At 42.9% G+C, this 24,012-nt stretch overlaps 1 protein-coding gene across 1 annotated transcript; it reads right to left on the bottom strand.

Annotated features, from left to right (window-relative positions):
- Positions 1–556: 556 nt before the first annotated feature.
- Positions 557–22,889, bottom strand: LOC121271924 (dual oxidase maturation factor 1-like). The gene is made up of 8 exons (XM_041178163.1): positions 22,512–22,889; positions 17,155–17,323; positions 14,672–14,729; positions 11,353–11,487; positions 10,162–10,375; positions 7,804–8,018; positions 3,591–3,769; positions 557–2,199 (listed from the first exon to the last, which is right to left on the bottom strand). The coding sequence occupies exons 2-8, from the start codon at positions 17,299–17,301 to the stop codon at positions 2,179–2,181; spliced, it is 969 nt and encodes a 322-aa protein (XP_041034097.1). The 5' UTR covers positions 17,302–17,323; positions 22,512–22,889; the 3' UTR covers positions 557–2,178.
- Positions 22,890–24,012: the final 1,123 nt, after the last annotated feature.

Below are 24,012 nucleotides of genomic sequence, written 5' to 3'. Positions count from 1 at the left end.
ATCACCCCCGCCGACAATGAACAGGCCTAGTGAGACCATTAAAGTCCCAATTAAATGTAATTTTTCACTGCCCAGTTGGCAGGCAGGCAAAAAGGCCAAGCGGCCTTTGCATTTTTTGCGACACCTCATTACTCAATAAGTAAAGACACTCCTTTTTGATCTAATGGCATTAATGATCTTGGTTCCCTCTTGATTAAATAAACCCGACAACGTTAAGTGATAAGTGCAGATAAGATCAGAGGTCCATTCGACAGCAGGCTTAGAGTCAGAGCCCTAAATCTAATTGGGTCATTAGTCACCGCCTGGGAATTCATGATGAGCTGCTCAAGCGATAGCGTGGTCCCATATGATCTGCTGTTGTCACATCAGTTCGAGAGCAAAGATGCTCGCTTCCTTCAAGACTTTTGGATGCAAAACAATGTTTTTCACACAGGAACTTGTATGGCTGACAGCAAGGGAAATTTTTAAAAATTGTTGCAGAGTCATATCAGTCATCTGCTCCATATATGGTAGGTCAGTTCACTACCCAAAGCATTTAAACACCGGTCATTGCAAGTAGGTCACTTTGATCTTTAATTATGTTGGCATTTTTTTTAAACAAGAGTAACATTTTAAGAAACAGTAAACATCCTTTTAAAGTATATGTATTCACAAGCAGAAAACAATATTAATTTTCATCTGCCAACTGCAAAACTTACTGCTGCTTATTTCTTCCATGTTGCACATATCTAAGATATTACTCATCCCTGCTACGAGTTTTAAGCAAATTATATTCTTTCCAAACAAATCAATGTGCCAGAACTGATAATGTTTTCCACCTCGCTTCATGTCAAACCCATTCTGTATCTCAACTGTTGCCAACTTCCTGCAGAGCTGGCAAGAATGGGATGTGCCCAGTTCTGGACATGCTTAGTCATTTACACAAGGCTGTTTGCCAACAAGAACGATCCCATGAACTAGTTTACGGGAAGCAGGAGTTAGGATTGAGAACAGTGGAGAATAAAAAAAAACATTGCTGCCCCCAGTAACTCCAGCAAATGGAGAGGTACCTTTAAGAAGGATAATGACACCTCTGTTCAGGCGGCCTTCGACAGTGCCTCAATTCTGTTGTTTACACTGCTGCAGTTGGGCAGAATTGTTCGGGGGACAGGTTAAAGTGAGTTGGAAGTTCTAGGCATTAGTAGAAAGCTGTTGCATTCGTACAGTCACGTCTCTCCCCATCGCTTGCCTTCATTTATGTGGATCATTAAGCTATTAAATGCGACGTTACATGTCTAAAATAACCGTGAAATACATAACAATAAATGTTCCTGTTCCAAAGGCACAAGATTTAAGGTTAGTGCAGAAAATATATTATTAATCTGAATTGAATTGTGGTCAAAGTTTATTAGCCCTTTCCCCCTCTCTTTTGTCAAGGACTATGAACTCTGCTGGCTGCAGGACCCTAAAGTATTTCCCTCAAAGATTACATTCTGTGCTACTTTTGAGATCCAGGTGAGAACACTGAATCCTACAATGGAGGGGTTTCTGGAGTATGGATATAGTCAATACTGAGGTTGAAACTTCTTGTGGTTGCTGCCTGTGCTGTAAGGATTCCTTAAGCAATATGAAAGGGGCTCAGTCAGTGCAGAGACAGGTAGGACTCAACTCAAGTCTCCATTCCTGCACAATCTAAACACAGCGCAACACGAGCTTGCACTGCAGCTCTGGTTCAAAAACAAAACGCTGTCCTGTTCTCCATTGGGATGCTCTTCTCTGAATTCCCCTTCCCCATTCTTTTTTTTTAAAATCGCTGCAAAATTTGACCATTTAATTAGATTGATGTGTATTTCATTCACATCCAAATGCAACCACCCAACTTGATACATTCCTCCTGAATCTAAGATGAGCCAACAACAAGTGTCCGTCTTCTCCGGTTTAATTGCTTTACATTTGATTTCTTCTGAGCAGACTACTCACCTCCCGAGTGCTGCAGCAGTCATATCTTTGTGCAAAAGTACAAGAACAAACATGAACTAAAAAAAGATTGTGTTTTTCCGCTTCTAGTCGGCAATGACTAACGTTTGAAATTGTAGGGTACTTGAACAGACGTGGTATAAAAGCTCTTGAGAAAGCAAAAAGCATAACATTTTCTGGTGGGGAGCTGGTCATAAGTGGATGCAGCAGGATTACTCTCGTTTATACAGCCTTCTCTAAACTCTGGAAAGGAAGGGAACAAAAATTCAATTGTGCTGTGTGTAAGATCAAAAATATTTAACGTGGAAAATGTTTGGAAATACTATATAGTGTGAGGGTGGGAGGGGGGAAGAAAAGGAAGTGTTGGGGGCGTGGAAATTGGGAAAGAAATGTAGTAAATTAACACACTTATTGACCAAGCACGTCACAGTTGTAGAGTGAAGGTATTCCTTTTCCAGCGTTCTTTGTTGGGGCTGGTTGAGTTTTGTTTTGCACTTTCTTTTAAAGTCATTTTAGGAGTATGAGCATCACTGGCAAGGCCAGCATTTGTTGCCCATCCCTAACTGCCCTTGAGAAAGTGGTGATGAGCTGCTGTAGTCTGTGCAGCGAAGGTGCTCCCACAGTGCAGTAAGTCCCAGGGTTTCGACCCAGTGGTGATGAAGGAATGGCTGATACACACCCAAGACAAGGCGCTGTGTGACTTTTTTGTCTTATTTGTTCACGGGATGTGGGCATCGCTGGCTGGGCCAGCATTTATTACCCCTCCCTAATTGCCCTTAAGGTGGTGGTGAGCTGCCTTCTTGAACCGCTGCAGTCCATGTGGTGTAGGTACACCCACAGTGCTGTTAGGGAGGGAGTTCCAGGATTTTGACCCAGTGGCCCAACTTGGTGGGGAGCTTGCAGGTGATGGTGTTCCCATGCACCTGCTGTGGGTGGCAGTTTAAGGTGATATTCTTGAAGAGGACTTAGTGAGCATCTGCTTCCAAAATGCAGGCTGGGGATCGGGATCGAGCATCACGCACTCTTCAGCTTCAGGCATTGTTGAAGGTTTAGGTGTGAACTAATCGCAAGGTGAGTCCTGGGGCGTGAGAATTGTGGTTGTGACAGTTTGGCCAGGGCACATGTACCCTGATGTAATGGTATATGTGGTCAAAATTAATGGGCAGAAAATTAAGGGAAGTGTGCCAGTTTCCTGACACGTAACTGGTGGCCAAGGGTCACTATGCCTGTGGAAAAACTTGGGAACTTCGGCTTTACAATCTGACCATCCTGTAGTGGAGGTGGAGTCCTTCTTGTGACAGACTCAGTGAAGTTGGGAATGCATAATGCAACAACTTATATTTATATAGCACCTTTAAGGCAGTGAAATGCCTCAAGGAGCTTCACAGGAGTGTTATCAAACAAAGTCTGAAACCAAACTTTGGTGTAGTTTGGTCAAAGAAGTAGGTTTTAAGGACCGTCTTAAAGGATGAGAGAGGGACGGAGAGGTTTAGGGTGCAGATTCCATAGTTTAGGGTCCAGGCAGCTGAACTTTCAGCCACCAACGGTGGAGCAATTCAAATCAGGGATGCACAAGAGGCCAGAGTTACAAAAGCAGGAAGATTGTGGCGGGGTCTCCAGTTTCCTGCACTCACCTCTAGTGGCATACTCTGAAAAACTTTCTCATCGTCTCCGTAAGTGTGGTTATAAAAGCTAGTTTCATGGCTCTCTTCTTCATTGTTGCTGGCATTTACCAGAAAGACTTTGTCCAAGGTTGTCGGGGCAAAGATGCTCATGGTTATGATGGATATCCCGGTTATTAAACAGAGCAAAGCTGCAACAACAAAACAAACAAAAGAGAAAGTCAAACTTCTTTAGCTTCTGAAGCTTCATGTCTTTAAATGACACATTCCATTTGTAACCCCACCACTACAAATTCCACGGGGTGGTGGGGGGGGGGGGGGGGGGGGGTGGGGGGGGTGGGGGAGGTGTATATTAGCGTAGATGCTGTGAGGCACCAACTCTGTCACATCTGTCGCCAGCCCCTCCAGATGGGGTCGGGGTCAATCCCATTATTGTTGGGTGCTCACAGCACCAGGGGTACATCTGGGACACCCATCAGATAAGATAAGAACACTGTGTGTACAGCGACGGTGGCAATTCCAGTAGGTTTGGTGCAGGGGAGAAGGGCCTGTCACACCTCCCCCTACCCCCAGAACGTCAACCTCAGTGGCTCCCTTAAAAATGGAGCATTTTTAAAACAAAATCTCTGAACCTGTACCCCAGATCATTCCGCATTCACCCCTGGTCAGCTGGCAAACTTCTACTACTTTAAGGCCCAGAGTCCTGCGATTTTTCACACAAGACGGGGATATAGCCGAGTTTCTGAACATCTTTGGGAATTTGCCAACCAAGGGACATAGATCATCAACTCCCAGTTGCGTTTCAGTCGGGGAGTCTAGGACCTGACAGCTTCTCCTAAAACTTAGAGGCAGATCTTTCCAGAGTAGAGTTAGGAAATACATTTACGTGGAAAAGGTGGTAAAAGTTTGGAACTCTCTTCCGCAAATGGCATTCCACATTGTGTCAACTGGTATTTATCAACCTGAGATTTTAAATTGTCAACCAAAGGCGTATGCAGTTAGTTCATAGATCAGGCACTGAATGGCAGAACAGGCTTGAGAGTTGAATGCTCTACACCTGTTTCTATGATTCAAAGCATATCTCTTAAATCTATTAAGGCACTGGCTCTTGCTGGGATACTGTTCCACTGGCATCAACAACTCTTTATGATGAGACCATGTAGCCTGACTGGCCCCGCCTGTTTTGACCTCCTCACATGGTGTGTGCCATTGGAGTATTGGAAAGGCTGCAGTAGAGATTGATTCCCAGTTGGAGGCAATTTTATTTTTTCAATCAAGTTGGGCTCGAGGAGCTGAGACTCTAACACTATAGAGAAGCATAGACTTAGAAGGCGACTTGATCACAGGTTATCAAATGCTGAAGGGGATAGGGTGGGACCCATCGCGGGAGATTCAGTGGCCCAACCAAAAGTCCATTGACTTTCGGCAGGACCAGAAGATCCTGGTGGTGGGCGGGGCCAGAAAATCCCACCCATTTGAGTTGGAAGTTTGTTCCAGAGAAGACTAGAAGTCACAATCTGAAATTATGGATCTAGGTTAGATGTCCAGAGGTGGTCCTTTACCCAAGGAATAGCCGGGTCTGTAATAGGCTGCTGGCTTTCGCGGTTGACTCCGATTCACTGATTTCCTCCTGCCAAGTGCCTGTAGGCCCATTCCTGGCTGAGGAGGACTTCACTGTACACAAAAGGTAGGTAGCGCACAGCATCATTCAGCACCTGAGTGATCTCCTGGCCTCATTCCGATCACCTAGAGAGGCTGAAGAGGAATTTCACAGAGTGACCCCACCTAGTTCCAAGTGGGATGGAAGAGAGTGTGTGTATGTATATGTGTATGAGTATGTGTGTGTGTGTGTGTATGTGTATATGTGTGTGTGTGTGTGTGTGTGTGTATATGTATATGTGTGTGTGTGTGTGTGTATGTGTGCATGTGTGTGCGCGTGTGCGTATGCGTATATATATGTGTGTGTATGTGTGTGTGTATGTGTATATATATGATTGTGTGTATAATATGTGTGTGTGTATTTGTATGTGTGTGTATATATGTATATATATGTGTATGTGTATATGTATATATATGTGTATATGTATATATATATATATATGGGTGTGTGTATATGTATATATATGTGTGTATATATGTGTGTGTATATATGTGTGTGTTCGTATATATATGTGTGCGTGTGTATATATGTATATATATGTGTGCGTGTATATGCATATATGTGTGTGCATGTTTATGTATATATGTGTGTATATATATATATATGTGTATATGTGTGTATATATATGTGTGTGTATATGTGTATATATGTGTATATATATATATGTATATATGTGTGTGTACATGTGTGTATATATGTGTATATGCATATATGTGTGTGTATATGTATATATGTGTACATGTATATATGTGTATGTATGTACATGTACATGTATATACGTACGTGTATGTATACATGTACATGTATATACGTACATGTATGTATATATGTACATGTATGTATATATGAGTTTGTATGTATGTGTGTATGTATACATGTGTATATATATGTGTGTGTGTGTATGCCTACATGTGTACATATATGTGTGTATGCCTACACGTGTGTATATATGTGTGTGTATGCCTACACGTGTGTATATATGTGTGTCTGTATATATGTCTGTATATATGTGTGCCTGTATATATGTCTGTATATATGTGTGTGTACGTATATATGTCTGTATATTTGCGTGTGTGTGTATATATGCGTGTGTTTGTATATATGTGTGTGTGTATATATGCGTGTGTGTATATATGCGTGGGTGTGTATGTACGCGTGGGTGTATATGTATGCGTGGATGTATGTATGCATGGGTGTATGTATGCATGGGTGTGTGTATGCGTGTGTGTGTGTGCATGCGTGTGTGTGTATGCTTGAGTGTGTGTATGCGTCAGTGTGTGTATGCATGAGTGTGTGTATGCATATGTATATGTATATATGTGTGTAAGTATATATGTGTGTATGTATATATGCGTGTATGTATATATGTGTGTATATATGCGTGTGTGTGTATATATGCGTGTGTGTATATATGCGTGTGTGTATATATGCGTGTGTGTGTCTGCGTGAGTGTGTGTATGAGTGAGTGTGTGTATGCGTGAGTGTGTGTATGCGTGTGTGTATATATGCGTGTGTGTATGTATGCGTGAGTGTGTGTATTCGTGAGTGTGTGTATGCGTGTGTATGTATACGTATATGTATATATGTGTGTATGTATGCGTGTATGTATATATGTGTGTATATGTATGTATATATATGTATATGTGTGTATGTATATGCGTGTGTATGTATATGCGTGTGTATGTATGCGTGTGTATGTATGCATGTGTATGTATGCGTGTGTATGTATGCGTGTGTATGTATATATGTGTGTATGTATGTGTGTATGTATATATGTGTGTATGTATGTGTGTATGTATATATGTGTGTATGTATGCTTGTATGTATATATATGTGTGTGTATGTATGCTGTATGTATATATATGCGTGTATGTATATATGTGTGTGTATGTATGCATGTATGTATATATGTGTATATATATGTATATATGTGTGTGTATATGTGTGTGTTTATATATATATGTATGTGTGTGTGTGCGTGTGAGATGATCAAATTACAGTAGATATGCTAGCTTACTCATGTCTGCCCTACTATTCACCCCACCCCCCTCCCACCCTACTCCCCACCCTTTTCCCTGGCTCTGCACTTCCATACAAGCTGTTGAAACTCTAGCTTTTTCAAGTTCTGACGAAAAATCATCAGCCTGAGACATCATCTCTCCATAGATGCTGTCAGACCTGCTGAGTGTTTCCAGCATTTTCTAAATTTATTTTGGTAAACATGAACATTTATGGAGAATAGAGGTCACAGAGCCGCTGTGATTGGCTCATATCCTGGTCAAATGGATGCTTCATGGGTATATCAGCAACTATCTTAAAAGGAATGAAGAGCAGCAGTCAGCACAATGGGTCAGACAGCTTTAACACTTTGTAGTCATCTGCTCTCCAAAGGATTTGGGGATAAGAGCCATCTTACACTGCATTGCCACTGTGTAACTAATTGTACTTGATTATTAAAATTGTTTGAGTTATTGGTTTCACCATTGAATTGGTCTACAGTAGGGTGAAATGAATCGACATCCCCCTTGGACCCATCCCCAAGAATGGCTGTACCTGGTTACCTACCTGTTGCTAAGGTTAGCCAAAAGGATGGCCCAAGATAAGTCTTCAAAGTCATATCATCAAACTGGATGGTGCAGAGTGGAGTATTCCTTGTGGTACCAAATGAGATCAATGAGAAGATCATGAATAAGCCAGTCACCAGTATCATGTATCCTCCATATAAAAAGACCAGCAGCCACAGAAGGATGTTAGAAAGCATCCAACCACAGAGAGCCACCCTGGTGAGCAAGAAGGAAAATATAAAGTCACTTCCTCAATCTTTAAAATCTTTGTACAGATGAGTTAAATTAGGTTGCATAGACTAGGCTTGTATTCCTGATTATAGAGGATTGAAGGGTGATCAGATCAAAGCATTTAAAATGATAACCGATACAACATGGTGGACACAAACTATTTCCTCTGGTAGGGAAGTCAGATCGAGGGGACACAACCTCGTGAGAACCTGGATATTCGGGGGGGGGTGAAATTAGGAAACGCTTCTTCGCACAAAGGGTAGAAATCTGGCACTCTCTCTCTAAAATAGCTGTGGATGCTGTGGGATAATTGAAGCTTTCAGCACAGATTTTGTTGGGTAAGAATGACAGGGAAGCAAGGCCAAGAAATGGTTTGAGATACAGACCTAACTGAATGATAGAAAAGGCTCAAGGGGCCGACTGGCCTCCTCCATTCCTATGCTCCTACATGGCACAGGAGTGTAAACAGCTTTAAATTTAACAGTGGAGAACATCCATCTCCACAGCAAGTATTAATTATTACCAAAAGCGATGTATTAAGACTCACATTTGCACAGTTCTGCATCATATTGAAATGTCTCCTAGAGCTTCACATTGCAAGGGTTGATTCTTTGATAGGGTGTTCCCGTGCTTGCCAGGAGCACTGATCCCAAAATCGAAGGCTGGCAGGCTTGGGTCGTCCATTTACAACAATAAACTGGACAGACTATCAAGGGGCTGCAGATCAGTGCTCTTTGTGGCACCATTCCTCACAAGGAATGCCTGATCAGAGCAGAGCCCAGCTCTGCAATGAATTGCTGTTGTGCGCAGTGGATTCTATATATGTGGCAGCCAGTTCTTGCGCACAGCCTGACCGCACCTTAGATAAACTCGCTGAGTCACTGGCGGTGTGGGGGGGAACTTTTATAATTTACATCTAATTCCAGAGAAGAAGCAAACACTAATGTGAAGGGCGCAATTACCCAGCAACACCTCTGAGTGCTAAAATAAGACCTGCTGGCCAGGCCCAGTGGCCTTGCTCCATGCTGTAAAATTTTGTGCAACATTCTAACCAGCTGATGATTGAATGATGCTTTTGCATTATCAACTTCACATTTGTGTCACAAAAACACAAGAATTAGGAGCAGCAGTAGGCCATTCAGCCCTTCCAGCCTTCTCTGCCATTTGAAAAGATCATGGCTGATCAGACTGTGGCCTGAACTCCGCCTGCCTGTCTGCTCCCCCTACGCCGTGAATATATTCAATGACCCAGCCTCCGATCCTCTCTGGGGAAGAGAATTCCAGGGGAAGGGAATTCCAATGACCCTCAGGGAAAAAAAATTCTCCTGAGTCCTAAATGGGAGAGCCCTGATTTTTAAACTGTGTCCCCTAGTTCCAGACTCTCCCGCAAGGGGAAACATAAGGCCATAAGACGTAGGAGCAGAAGCAGGCCATTCAGCCCATGGAGTGCTCTGCCATTCAATGAGATCATGTCTGATCTGATAATCCTCAACTCCACTTTCCTGCCTTTTCCCCATAACCCTTGATTCCCTTACTGATTAAAAATCTGTCTCTCTCAGCCTTGAATATACTTAACGACCCAGCCTCTACAGCCCTCTGCGGTAAAGAATTCCATGGATTCACTACCCCCGAGAAGAAATTCCTCCTCATCTCTGTTTTAAATGGGCAACCCCTTACTCTGAGATTATGCTCTCTGGTCCTAGAATCTCTCAGCATCTACCCTGTCAAGCCCCCTAAGAATATGTTTCAATAAGGTCGCCTCTCATTCTTCTAAACTCCAATGAGTACAGGCCCAACCTACTCAACGTCTCCTCAGAAGAAAATCCCTTCATACCCAGGATTGACCTCGTGAACCTCCTCTGGACTGCCCCCAATGCCAGTATATCTCCCCTTAAATAAGGGGACCAAAATAGTTCACAGTATTCCAAATGCAGTCTAAGGCCCCAAGTTCAATTGGCTTCTAGGCCAGAAACCAGTAAAACCCATGGCAATGGTTCTTACTCCACCACCAAGTGGGCCAATATATTGTTGACTATGGGGTTTTCAGAAAAAAAAGGTTGAGTTTGGAGGCCCTAAGATGTAGCAGCATTTTTCCCTTAACACAGCGATTCTTTGTTCTATAACTTACCACATTGTGGCTGAGGCGTATTGGCCAGAGACCCTGTGCTGTGAATAAACACCACATGGACTGCTGGGAGTAAATTTCTCTGCTATGTACAGGATTGGGTTCGGAAGGCCCCTCTCTAGCCCTTTGCGATACTGGCTTTCATAGTCCAGGCCAAACATCCATAGAAACTCTTCATTGTAGTTGATTATTTCATTCAGTTGATTCTCAGGGAGTCCTGTGGACACATCATTACATGGCTCATGAGTTTTTCATTGTAGTATTTTCCCTGCTTCCATTGAGGGTTTTGACTTGCAACCAATAAACAGATGGTTTGAGATGTTTCATGATCTAATACATGCTATGGAACACAAGCCTATTGACAGCTTACATCACTGTGAACCTTATCCTTCATTTATATATTTGCAACTTAAACATGTTCAATAATTGAGCATAATTCATGATTTTTTCTCTTCATTCTTTCATGGGATGTGGGCATGGTCCTCAATTGCCCTTGAACTGAGTGGCTTGCCACACCATTTCAAAGGACAGTTAAGAGTCGACCACATTTCTGTGGGTCTGGAGTCACATGTAGGCCAGATAAGGATGGCAGATTTCCTTCCCTAAAGGGAATTAGTGAACCAGAGAGTCACCATTGCTGAGGCTAGCTTTTAATTCAAGATTTTATTAATTGAACTTAAATTCCATCAGCTGCCGGGGTGGGATTTGGGTCTCCAGGGTGTTAGCCTGGACCTGTGGGTTACTGGTCCAGTAGTGTTACCATTACACCATGGTTTCCCTCCTTTAAGTTGAGAGAATGGGAGATGGGAGATAATGAGATCCTGGAGATTAGCTCAGATGCAAAGGGAAGTCCAAATATTTTTAAATATATTTGTTTTTGGAATATGGACAATAGTGGCAAGGCCAAATTTATGACCATCACTAGCTGGGCTGAGGTGGCAGCTGGTCACCTATACTGGCTCCTTTCCAGTTAAGCAGTAGTGAACCAGTTGGGTTCTTGCAACCGCCTGGCAGCTTCCATAACCGTTTTCCTCTTTTCTTGGTGCCAAGCCACAAATCAGCAGATTTATTGAATTCAATGGCACAATTTACCACGGCAGGATTTCAACTTGGGGGATACACAGTCCCACACTGCAGCCATTGCACTATCACACACCGCAAACAGGGGAGGAGGGAGAAAACCGAAAGCCCTACCTCTCAGGGTTATATTTACTCCTTTGAACCCAATGTGAATCCCAACTTCTGCCTTGACATTCTCATTACTGAAGGACTTATATGTTGTGTTCACTGTGGTGTACCCTCTCTCCCAGTCATTGGTGAAATTCACAGCTGAAAGAGAAATAAGAGGATATTGTTCGACTTACTCTTCGCCAAATGTGAAGACATGCTTTGAATGTCCTCCTTCCTTTCCATCACAACCAACTATGCCCAAACAATCTGGCCCAGTATCATAAACTAAGCTCAACTTCCTGATTTAGACCTGTATTGTAAATCAATTGTCATGTTTATGTTGTGGAGTCATTCAGACTTTGATTGGACATATTAGTAAATTTTGGATCGCTCAGCTTCATACACAGTCAGCGACAATCAATGAGCAACTGTGTCCCTGAGTCATTCTTCCAGTGTGTACATGTTTATATAAACTGAAATTTATTTGTTTAGGTATGTAATTCCTTGGCTCATAGAAAAAGTCTTTGTGGATACTGACTTTGCCAATTATCTTCCCGCAGATCAGTTCTAAAGCTAAATAATCCAGTTGCCTGTAACCACTTCAGTTTGCTGTAACTCTTTTGAGTACAAACACATTTCCATCTGTTTCAGATGAAGTTACATTGTTTCGCCATTGTGAGATTTGAACTCTTGATCTTGGGGTTACAAGCCCAGTACCATAACCACTTGGCTATTTGGGCCAAGCCAAAAGTGGTGTAACTCTTTCGAGTACAAACACGTTTCCATCTGTTCCTGTTCAGATGATGTTACATTGTTTCATAGTTTGCCATTGTGAGATTTGAACTCTTGATAATCTTTTAAATCTTTTAAATAGCACAAACACATTTCCATCTGTTCCTATTCAGATGAAGTTACATTGTTTGCCATTGTGAGATTTGAACTCTTGATCTTGGGGTTACAAACCCAGTACCATAACCACTTGGCTATTTAGGCCAAGCCAAAACAGCCTTTCTAGTGGCAGGGTAACTCTTTCAAGTACAAACCCGTTTCCATCTGTTCCTATTCAGATGAAGTTACATTGTTTCATAGTTTGCCATTGTGAGATTTGGACTCTTGATCTTAGGGTTACAAACCCAGTATCATAACCACTTGGCTATTTAAGCCAAGCCTTTCAGTTTGCTGTAACTCTTTCGAGTACAAACACATTTCCATCTGTTTCAGATGAAGTTACATTGTTTCCCAATGTGAGATTTGAACTCTTGATCTTGGGGTTACAAACCCAGTACCATAACCACTTGGCTATTTAGGCCAAGCCAAATAACATCAGGTCCGAGCACGACCGTTCTTAGGTCTTGGATGGCATCGGCTGCAACCTGGACACTCACAGACGCGTGACGCGAAGATGTAACTCTTTCGAGTACAAACCCGTTTCCATCTGTTTATTCAGATGAAGTTACATTGTGAGATTTGAACTCTTGATACTCTTTTGAGTAAACCTGTTTCCATCTGTTTCAGATGAAGTTACATTGTTTCATAGTTTGCCATTGTGAGATTTGAACTCTTGATCTTGGGGTTACAAACCCAGTACCATAACCACTTGGCTATTTAGGCCAAGCATGGCAGCCTCTAGTTTCCTGTGTTTCACTTCATGGTCAGAGTCTGGTTTAAACTTAACTGGTTCCAACCAATTCCTGCTTGGGATGGGCCCTGACAGAGTATTAACTCTTTTGAGTACAAACCCTTTACCATCTGTTTCAGATGAAGTTACATTGTTTCATAGTTTGCCATTGTGAGATTTGAACTCTTGATCTTGGGGTTATAAGCCCCGTACCATAACCACTTGGCTATTTAGGCCAAGCCAATTACTTTTGTAACTCTTTGGAGTACAAAACCATTTCCATCTGTTTCAGATGAAGTTACATTGTTTCATAGTTTGCCATAATAATCCATGACCCTTGTACAATAATTAACCACTACTGAATTGTCCAATCCAATGAGGCGTTGGCTTTACTACTGCCATCTCCTGGCAACTCACATTGCCTCAGCAAGCTGTGACAGGTGCATTGTCTGGGTGCGGTTGTTATTTTTGCTTTGTTTTATTGTGGGAAGAATAGGTGGTTAAATATTAGGCTGAATAGCTTCCCACAGGGACACTTCTCCTGTAGCTTTGAATTTACTTCTATAATTTTCGAGATGTTATATAATTTAAAAGTTTGACCTCTTCAGGGCTAATGGTTCATATGCCTGCATCTTGTTTGTACAGTTACACAATGCAATATAAACCCTTGTTGCTGATGAAAGCCAGTCAGTGACGGTCGATACAGGGGCTAACCTTTATTCAGTCTTATATTTATTTAGAGTGAAGTATCACAAGCATATATCTCCTAACTCAATCCCACCCAGTTTCAGTAAGTGCCTTGTAATATCTGCTCAAGTAAAGCCCCAATTAATGCCCCCCACACCGTGCCTGCATATAATTAAAGACAAATTAACAATTTTCACTCTTTTTAAATTCTGATAATGAAACTGCCCTTGGATCATAAATTCACACAGCACACAAGGCAGGCAGCATTTGCCCCATTATACCGTGCCTTCTGTTTCAGTTTTCTACAACATTTGCAAGCTTCTCTCCTGGTCTGCATTTTGTTTTTGAATGCCAACCAAAGAATTGTTAAAATTTAGGTAGGGAGGGAAATACTCTAATATCTACCATTCAAGTCTAGACACAGACATCGTGAAACTCCTGGGCTTGAAGGAGTAAGAGCAGGATGGAAGTCAGGTAGCTCCCGGGTCCACTGGGTTCACTACACTTTCTTTTATAAATATACAGGAAAGGGGGTGAATTTCTTGTGTCTGCACCACCACCCCCCCAACCGGTTCAAAGAGAGAAGATAACTTGAGAAAAAGCCATCAATGCTACCTTTACTGGAGTTGAAGGATTATTTCCGGTTCTCTAGCGGATCAAACATCATTAAGACAGTGGTAATCAAAAAAAAACACTTTAAAATCCTAAGCCCCATTTGCATTAACATTCCTGAACAGGTTGGACATTTAGGGGACAGTGTTAATGTCACAGGCACCCACCCCTTTCATGTATTAAGGATCCTAACACCAGAATAACGACTTCCTACTTCACTTAACTGGCAGCCTTTAGTGGTCTGCTCTCAAACAGAGGTTCTTTTTCATTTCCAACATTAAATTGTTGCTCACTGCTGCTCTGACTATAGCAAAATGCTGGCCAAGTTAACACTGAATGGTGTAGCCATTACTGCAGTGTCAGGCCCTCACTGAACTGTATCCCTTTGAGCAAATAAAGTGCCCTTAATAATCTGACACTACTTACCAACGATAACAGCACCAATGAAGAGGCTCAGGCTGACCCTCAGAAACCAGTGGAGTTTCTGGAAAATGATCACATGTTATAATACAAAGCTGTTATCCAATAGCAAAGAGATATCCCCAGTGCTGTACCACACCAGTATTTCAGCCACTCTACATTCAGCCCAGGGAACAGGTTGAACCGACTGTCACAATACAACTATTGTGAAATTGCACTGGGTAATATCAGAGAAATAAACTTATCATATCTACCGAGTTCCACGTGTCATATATTCTTATTACCCGTATACTCATCCATGAGGCCAAAAAAGCAGTGAGCCTGGGTTTACATTTTATGTAGACTGATCAAACAAAGGTAGAACAGCTTGAATTGGAAAGTGGCACATCTCGCACCACGTAGGTATAACTCCAACTGAACTGCTTCTGAGTATTGCAGTAAATGAATACTTATAATCCGTTGACCAGCTTAATGCCGTTTCTTAAATACCAATCAAAGGGAATCGCACGTAATGCTTCAGTTGCTATTGTACAGTAGCTATTGTACACTCAACTCCTGACCCCATTACAGCCTTTGTCCAAACATGGATAAAAGAGCTGAACTCAAGAAGTGAGGTGAGAGCGACTGTCTTGATGTCAAGGCAGCATTTGACTGAGTTTGGCATCAAGAAGCCTGAGCAAAACTGAAGTCGATGGGAATCAGGGGGAAAACTCCCCGCCGGTTGGAGTCATACCTAGCACAAAGGAAGATGGCTGTGGTTGTGGGAGGTCGATTATCTCAGCTCCAGGACATCCTGAGGGTTACCATTGACCAGAAACTGAACTGGCCTATCCTGGTCTATCAAGAGCAGGCCAGAGGCTAGGAATCCTGCGACGAGTAACTCACCTCCTGACTCCCCAAAGCCTGTCCACCATCGTTACAAGTCAAGAGTGTGATGGAATACTCCTCACTTGCATGGATGAGTGCAGCTCCAACAACACTCAAGCAGCTCAACACCATTCAGGACAAAGCACCCCATCCACCACCTTAAACATTCACTCCCTCCACCACCGACGCACAGTGGCAGCAGTGTGTACCATCTACAAGATGTACTGCAGCAACTCACCCAGGATCCATCAACAACACCTATCAAACCCGTGACCTCTACTACCTAGAAGGACAAGGGCAGCAGATGCTTGGGAACACCACCCCCTGGAAGTTCCCCTCCAAGCCACTCTCCATCCTGACCTGGAAATATATTGGCCGTTCCTTCACTGTCACTGGGTCAAAATCCTGGAACTCCCTCCCTAACAGCGCTGTGGATGTAACTATACCACAGGGGCTGCAGCGGCTCAAGAAGGTAGCTCACCACCACTTTCTCAAGGGCAACTAGGGATGGTCAATAAATGCTGGCCCAGCCAGCGACACCTTCACTCCTTGAAAGAATAAAGTAGAGTTCAAGGTAAATGTAGATCTGCAGCGAGAAGACTTTGTGGAAGAATTGTTCCCCTATTCTCCTTTGGACAAATCACCCTCTTTTAAAAAAAAATGGTTCAAACAGGGAGACAGAGGAACAAATTCCTTTGAGTTGGATACAAGCGCGGTCCTTGAAATTCCTCTATTATCTGTAAACAGAGTCAGAGTCAGACAGAATCATTCTGCAACTCCCCACCCACAACCCACTCACAAAGGTCAGGCCAACCCCTCCCTAACACTGGAGATTTGAGCACTAGAATGCAGTCTGCAGTGAGAATGAGGTTTTTCTGTGGTTCAGGATTCAAAGGGCATATTTGAGCCAGTGAAGAAAATAATAATATTGTTAAGCAGAAAAATCATTCCTCAATTCTCCCAGAAGATGTTGAAAATATATTTGGTATCTCTGCTAATGTCGGCTGGGTGTATTTAGGCATTAAATGGAATCATACAGCACAGAAGGAGGCCATTTGGCCCATCATAGCTTTACAGGCTTTTTGAAAGAGCTATCCAATTAGCCTACTCCCCTGCTCTTTCCCTGTACACTGCAATTTTTTTTACTCCATTTCATGTATATATTTAATTCCCTTTTGAAAGTTACTAATGAATCTCCTTCCACTGCACTGGAAGTCAAGCAGTGCATTCCAGATCATAAGAAGTCACGACGTTAAAAAAAATTCTCCTCATCTTCCCTCTGGTTCCTTGGCCAATTATCTTAAAACCATGTCTTCTGGTAACTAAACTCGCTGCCAGTGGAAACAGTTTCTTCTTATTTCAGAGTCATGAGGACTCGAAACGTCAACTCTTTTCTTCTCCGCCGATGCTGCCAGACCTGCTGAGTTTTTCCAGGTAATTCTGTTTTCGTTTCTTCTTATTTACTCTATCAAAGCCCCTCATAATCTTAAAACTCCCTTTAACCTTCTCTGCTCCGAAGATGAGAACCCACCTCATCCCCTTCATTAAAATTACTCTTGCGAAATCATTCTTGGGTGTTTTCTATGCACTGGATGAAACCCCCAAATAAAACAGGTACTCACTTCTATTCCCCGGAAGCCGACGAGTATAATGAGAAAGGCCACTAGGAAGACTAGAAATATAAGAATGATCACAATTTGGGCGGGGTTGAACACTACTGGTGTCCTTGAAGTTGGATAGAAGGGGTAAATGCCATCATAAAAGGTCATCTTTGTTGCCCTTTGCGTATGCCTGAGAATGACAATTGAAGATGTTATAAGTCCAGAGTGAAACTGCACAACTTATTGGATACAGTCAAGCTGAAATGCTTTGATTGGCAATGCTATTAATTAGTGTCATACTTCACAGGATTATAGGACAAACAGTTGCAAATATTCTGTGGATTGTACCAGGAAAGATAGTAGAATCTTTACTCAGATGTAATGGAAAGACATCTAGAAACTGAAACTATAATAAAGAGTAAAGCACATTTTGAAAGGGAAGAGCATACTTGCCCAAGCTCATTGAATTCTTCCACAAAATAAAAAAAGGGTAACCTAGTAGATGTAACATATTTGTATTTTCAATAGATCTTCAATAAAGGTACTGCAGGCCGGACTTATGACTAAGGTAGGAACATGTGGAACAAGGCGACAAATGACGGGATAGATAACAAGCTGGTTATAAAACAGAAAATGAAGAGTAGCGGTTAAGAGGGTTACTCAGACAGTGGAAGATGGGAAGTGGTGTTCTACAAGGATTAATGCTCGAACCACTGTTGTCCATTATTTACATAAACAATTGGACTCAGGAATTGGAAGTACAATTTCAAAAGTTGCAGGTGATATGAAATGAGAAGCTATAGTTAACAATAAGGAAGCCTGACAACAAATACAGGATAACAGCATTAATAAACTTGTAGAATGTATGTATAATTGGCAAATATAGATAAGCAGGAGCTTTTTTTCATTCATGATGCATACATGTCACTGATACAGCTAGCATCCCTAATTGCTCTTGAACTGAGTATCTTGCTAGACTGTTTAAGTCAACCACATTGCTACAGATCTGGAGTTAGATGTAGGCCAAACCAGGTTCCTTCCTTAAAGGTGTGCCAGTGAACCATTTGTGTCTTTATGACAATCAATGATAGTTTCAGGGTCAGCATTACTGAAAGTAGCTTGATTTTATTAATTGAATTCAAATTCTGCCAGCTGCTGTTGTGGGATTTGAACCTGTGCCTTAGAGAATTAGACTGGTATCTCTGGATTACTGGTCCAGCAATATTACCACTTCACCACCATCTCCCCCAAACATTTGGTAGGAAGACTAAAGAGGCTGCATACCCCTTAGGCAAAACAAATCTAAATTAGGTACAGGAACAGAGGGATCCAGGGGTACAGACAAATCAGTTACCAAAAGTAGCAATGCAGGTTAATAAGGACATAAAAATAGCAGACAAAGCACGGGGTTCATTTCTAGAGGGATGAAATTGAAAACTAGAGAAGTTATATTCGACTTGTATAGCACCTTGGTTAGAACTCACATGGACGAATGTACATAATTCTGCTCTCCATGTTATTAGAGGTACTGGGGAATGTGAAAAAAGGATATACGAGAATGATGCCAGATGTGAAAGGTTATACCTCACTGGAAAGATTAAACAGGCTGGGGCCTATTTTTTTAAAAAAAATGAGAATGTGGAGGGGTGGCCTGATGTAGGTCTTCAAGCAACTGTGTAATTCTGAAAAAGTTTGATAATAAATCTGGGGAAAACATTTCTACTACTGGGGGATGCCAAAACTAGGACTCATAAATATGAGAGTCAACAATCAGCCCAGCAAGGTATTCAGGGGAAACTTCTTGATAAAGAGTGATTGGAATGTGGAGTCTGCTGCTACAGGATACAATTGGGTGAATAGCACAGATGTATTTACGGGGAAGTTAGAAAAGTACATGGGAGGGAAAGGATAAGAAGGATAGGCTGATTGATTAGACGCAGGTGGCTCATGTGTAGCATAAACACTGAATTGTACCTTTTGGGCTGAATGACTCTTTTCTGTGCTGTAATTTCCGTATGATTCCTATGAAGGATAACACTTAAGAATCGGCAAACAAAGCTATTATGCCACCTAAGAATGATTTTTCTTTGGAAAAGGTGCAGCTGAGTGGGGGTAGCCTATTAGATGATGGATGTAATCCAATATATGAGTTCAGTGGAAGAGCCTTTAGTAGGATTAATAGCAATGTAGCTTCAAATTTTTTAAAATTCATTTACGGGATGTGGGATGTGGGCGTCACTGGCTAGGCCAGCATTTATTGCCCATCCCTAATTGCCCTTGAGAAAGTGGTGGTGAGCTGCCTTCTTGAACACACACAGACCTTTTGGTGTTGGTACACCCACAGTGCTGTTAGAGATTCAAGATTTTGACCCAGCAACAGTGAAGGAACGGCCGATATATTTCCAAGTCAGGGTGGTGAGTGGCTTGGAGGGGAACTTCCAGGTGGTGGTGTTCCCATCTACCTGCTGCCCTTATCCTTCTAGATGGTAGTGATAACCCCCAGGATGTTGGTAGTGGGGGATTCAGTGATGGCAATGCCATTGAATGACAAGGGGTGACAGTTAGATTCTCTCTTGTTGGAGATGGTCATTGCCTGGCGCGAATGTTACTTGCCTCTTGTCAGCCCAATCCTGGATATTGTCCAGGTCTTCCTGCATTTGGACATGGACTGCTTCAGTATCTGAGGAGTCGTGAATGGTGCTGAACATTGTGCAATCATTAGCAAACATCCCCACTTCTGACCTTATGATGGAAGGAAGGTTATTGATGAAGCAGCTGAAGATTGTTGGGCCTAAGACCTACCCTGAGGAACTCCTGCAATGATGTCCTGGAACTGAGATGACTGACCTTCAACAACCACAACCATCTTCCTTTGTCCTAGGTATGATGCCAACCAGTGGAGGATTTTCCCCCTGATTACGATAATGCTAGCTCAGTTGATCACTTAGGTTTCTTGTCAAAATTGGAAGAAGAAAACTAAATTGTTGGGAGCGACTGTAACTAGAAGGATAAGCTCTAGTCTATGTTAATGCCAATATCTGTGTCTGGCTTGCTGCTTTAGGCCTCAGAGGACAGTTAAGAATCAACAACATTGCTGTAGATCTGGAGTCACATATAGGCCAGACCAGGTAAGGATGGCAGATTTCCTTCCCTAAAGGACATTAGTGAACTAGATGGGTTTTTACAACAATCAATGATAGTTTCATGATCACCATTACTGAGACTAGCTTTCAATTGAATTATTAATTTAATTCAAATTCCACCAGATTCCACATTCTAACGCAATGAGTTTTGAGCCCACCACCCAGGAGCATTAGCCTGGGCTGCTGGATTACTAACCCAGTGACATTACCACTATCCAACTGTCTCCCCCCAATTTCTAGCATCTGCAGTGTTTTGCTTTTGTGTTAAAGTTGAAAGGAGCCAGTGCAACAATCCATGTGGCTCTTTGTTCAGTCTTTATGTCTTTAGTAGATTTTTGTATAATTCTTCAAAATAAGTAAATCTTTATTTGGAAAGTTCTTTTTTAAATTCATTCATGGGACGTGGGCATTGCTGGCAAGGCCAGCTTTTATTGCCCACCCCTAACTGCCCTTTGGAAGGTGGTAGTGAGCCATTCTCTTGACAACCATGAGGCTTGCTAGGCCCTTTCGGAGGACAGTTTACAGTGCTGTAGGTCTGGAGTCGCATATGATTCAAGATTTCCTTTCGTAAAGAGTGTCTGTGAATCAGATGGGGCAGAATCTTGTGCGTGGTGGCAGTGCTCGGCGGGGGCAGTAGGGAAGCTGACTACCGCCCGTGATCGGCAGGGCACCACAACTTTACACGGGCGGGCCAATTAAGGCCAGCCTAGCGTGATACGCAGCCTGTGAATGAGCACGAAGGGGCGGGCTGGGGCAGCAGCTTAATGTCCGCCGGGTCCAATGGCGACCTGGTGGCTGATTCAAATGCAGCCTCAGCAGCCCCTGGAAGGCTGCCACTGAAGGACATGGAAGTCTTGTGCAGGGAGACCATAGCGGGTAGACACGGCAGGGTAGTAAGACCCGTCTCTCTCAGATGAGTGCCTCGCTGCCTCCCTGGAGGAGGTGGCAGCGAGGAGAGGAACCCTTGTTCCCAGGGACGGGAGGGGCAGGGGGAGGAGGAGGAGGAGACCCCCCCCCACCAACCCCTCACCAAAAAGGCCTGGGAGTAGTTGGCATCCAGGGTCAGCAGCCACTATGTGGTGAGGTGCACGTGTCCAGTACCGGGAGCAGTTTAACGATCGGGACGGGTGAGCACTGAGCTGGCATGGGTCACTTTGCAGAACAGGTAAGAGCTGCCCATCCCCTCCCTACCCCTCCCCCTCCTGTGGACCTCAGAGGTGTTGCAGTGTGAAAGCCAAATGTCAATGAGGCAGGATCTGGCCAAGGGGGTGAGCCCTGGTTGCTTGGGCCAAGTGCCTTGCGACTCAAGGGCCACAACTCAGATGTGCCCTGCGAGGTGTTCCTCAGGTGGGATTGGCCAGGCTGAAGGAGGCTACCTCTGCCTTAAAAATTGTTCCTTCATTTTTCTCTCCCCACAGAGGCTGCACCGACTTGCTAAGTAGTTCCAGCATTCCCTCTTTGCGATTCAGCATCTTAGAAAACATTTGCGACACAGAAGGAGGCCATTTGGGCCATTGTGTCCGTGCTGGCTAACAAAGAGCTTCTTAGCCTAATCCTACCTTCCTGCACTTGGGCCTATAGCCCTTCAGGCCACGATCCTTCAAGCCCACATCCAAATACTTCCTAAGTGTGCTGACAACTTCTGCCTCTACCACCCTTTGAGGTAATGAGTTCCACATCCCCGACCACCCTCTGGATAAAAAAAATGCTTCTTCATATCCCCTCTAATCCTCCCACCAATCTTCAGCTTCTAAATTTACAGCTGAATTTTTAAAAAAAAGGATATATATTGTTAGCCGGAGTGGTAACTCTAGGATACAGTTAGCATTTGGGTTTTGTTAACTGGCATTCAGCGGGGAACTATTGTCAAGGAGACATTTCTCTCTCTCACACACACACACGTCACTGTGTAACAAACCCTGGTTTTAAAATCTACTTCATATAGGACCTTCGAAAATATGTTGCTAAACATCCTCAATCCAACTAGGTCTTTGTAATACTTTCAAACCATTTGATACTGAATAATTAACTCGATCCAAAGCTGAAGTTCCTCTTGCCAATTTTTCTAAAACTCAACTGGGAGGCTCATCCCCGCCCTTCAGCCTGCTTGGTGAGGGCGATCTCACTTGTTTTTGCCACCGCTATGTCTGTATTTTTGGAGACAGTTGGCGCACAATTCATTACAGAGAAAAAAAAAAAACTACCTTGAAAACAAGACAATCAGAAACATCTTACCTCAGCCAAGTAGATTAGAAGCTCCAAGACTGAACAAGAGGTAACTTTTCTTTACTAGGAGGTAAGCTGATAGCAACTCGCTGAGAGGAACAGGCTGGAACGAAGTCAAAGTTGTTTTATATCCGCCTTTCCAAAGCTTCGTCGTGACTTTAGCGTGACAACTATGCAAATACCATTTTCAGGTGGAAATTTGCGGAATGAAATGAACGCGGATGGTTTGGAAGGAAAGCGATTTTCAAAGGCTAGCCTTTCCTGGAAAATGCTTCCCTTTGCTGAAGTTGATAAAGGTTTGGTTTTTGGACACCGTTGAATGGTTTACGCCTGATGTGAATAGAACAAATGGTCCTATTATAGGCTTAGTTACCAGACAAACGAATAAGGAACTTGTAAATAACTCGAGAAGGTGGCCTCTGAGACGGTGCAGGGGGAGTGATTGTGGAATCTAAAGTATGATGCTCACTGCACCAGACTTAGATAGGCACGTAATCCATCAACAGGCTTCTATCTAAAACACAGATTCATCTTTTAAAATTAAAAACAAATTAAATAAATTGAAATTAATTTAAATGTAAATTAATAAAAGAAAATTAGCACTTTAGGAAAGTGAAGGCTTTGGAGAGGGTGTGGAAAAGATTTACAAGAATGGTTATAGGGATGACAGACTGGTGGTTACATTGGAGCTGGGGTGTTCCAGGGAAATAGGACTTAGAGGCAAGAGTAGGTCATTCGGCCCTTCCAGACTGTTCTGCCATTCACTAAGATCATGGCTGATCTGGTTGTGGTCTCAACTCCACTTTCCTGTCTGTCCCCCCAACAACTATTGACTCCCTTGTCTATCAAAAACCCATCTAACTCAGCCTAGAGTAAATTCAGCACCCCAGCTTCCTCTGCTTTCTGGGGAAGGGAATTCTACATACTAATGATTCTCTGAGAGAAAAAATTCTTCTCAGAGAACCATAGAAAAGTTACAGCACAGAAGGAGGTCATTCAGCCCATCTTGTCCATGCCAGCCCAAGGACACCGAGGTGCCCTTTCTAATCCCACCTCCCTGCACCTGGCCCTTAGCCCTGCAACTTACAGCACTTAAGGTGCAGATCTAGGTACTTTTTAAAAGAGTTTAGAGTTTCTGCCTCTACCACCAACTTGGGCAGCGAATTCCAGACACCTACTACCCTCTGCGTAAAAAAGTTCTTCCTCATCTCCCCCTACACCTTCTGCCACTTAGCTTGAATCTGTGTCCCCTGGTTTTAGAATTTTCCACCAAGGGAAACAATTTTATCCTGTCCACTCTATCTATTCCCCTCATAATGTTGTACACCTCAATCAAGTCACCTCTCAGTCTTAAAAGGAAGACTTCTTATTCTTAAATTGTGAAAGGAGAAGATCGAGAGGAGATTTAATGGAAGTGTTCAAAATCATGAGGGTTGAAGGGGAAACTTTCCATTGGCTGATGGGTTGAGAACCAGAGGCCACAAATTTCAAGTGATTGGCAAAAGAAGCA

This window comes from Carcharodon carcharias, chromosome 32 (genome assembly GCF_017639515.1).
Source record: "Carcharodon carcharias isolate sCarCar2 chromosome 32, sCarCar2.pri, whole genome shotgun sequence".
NCBI lineage: Eukaryota > Metazoa > Chordata > Chondrichthyes > Lamniformes > Lamnidae > Carcharodon > Carcharodon carcharias.
This window is presented reverse-complemented; position numbering and strand designations above follow the sequence as displayed.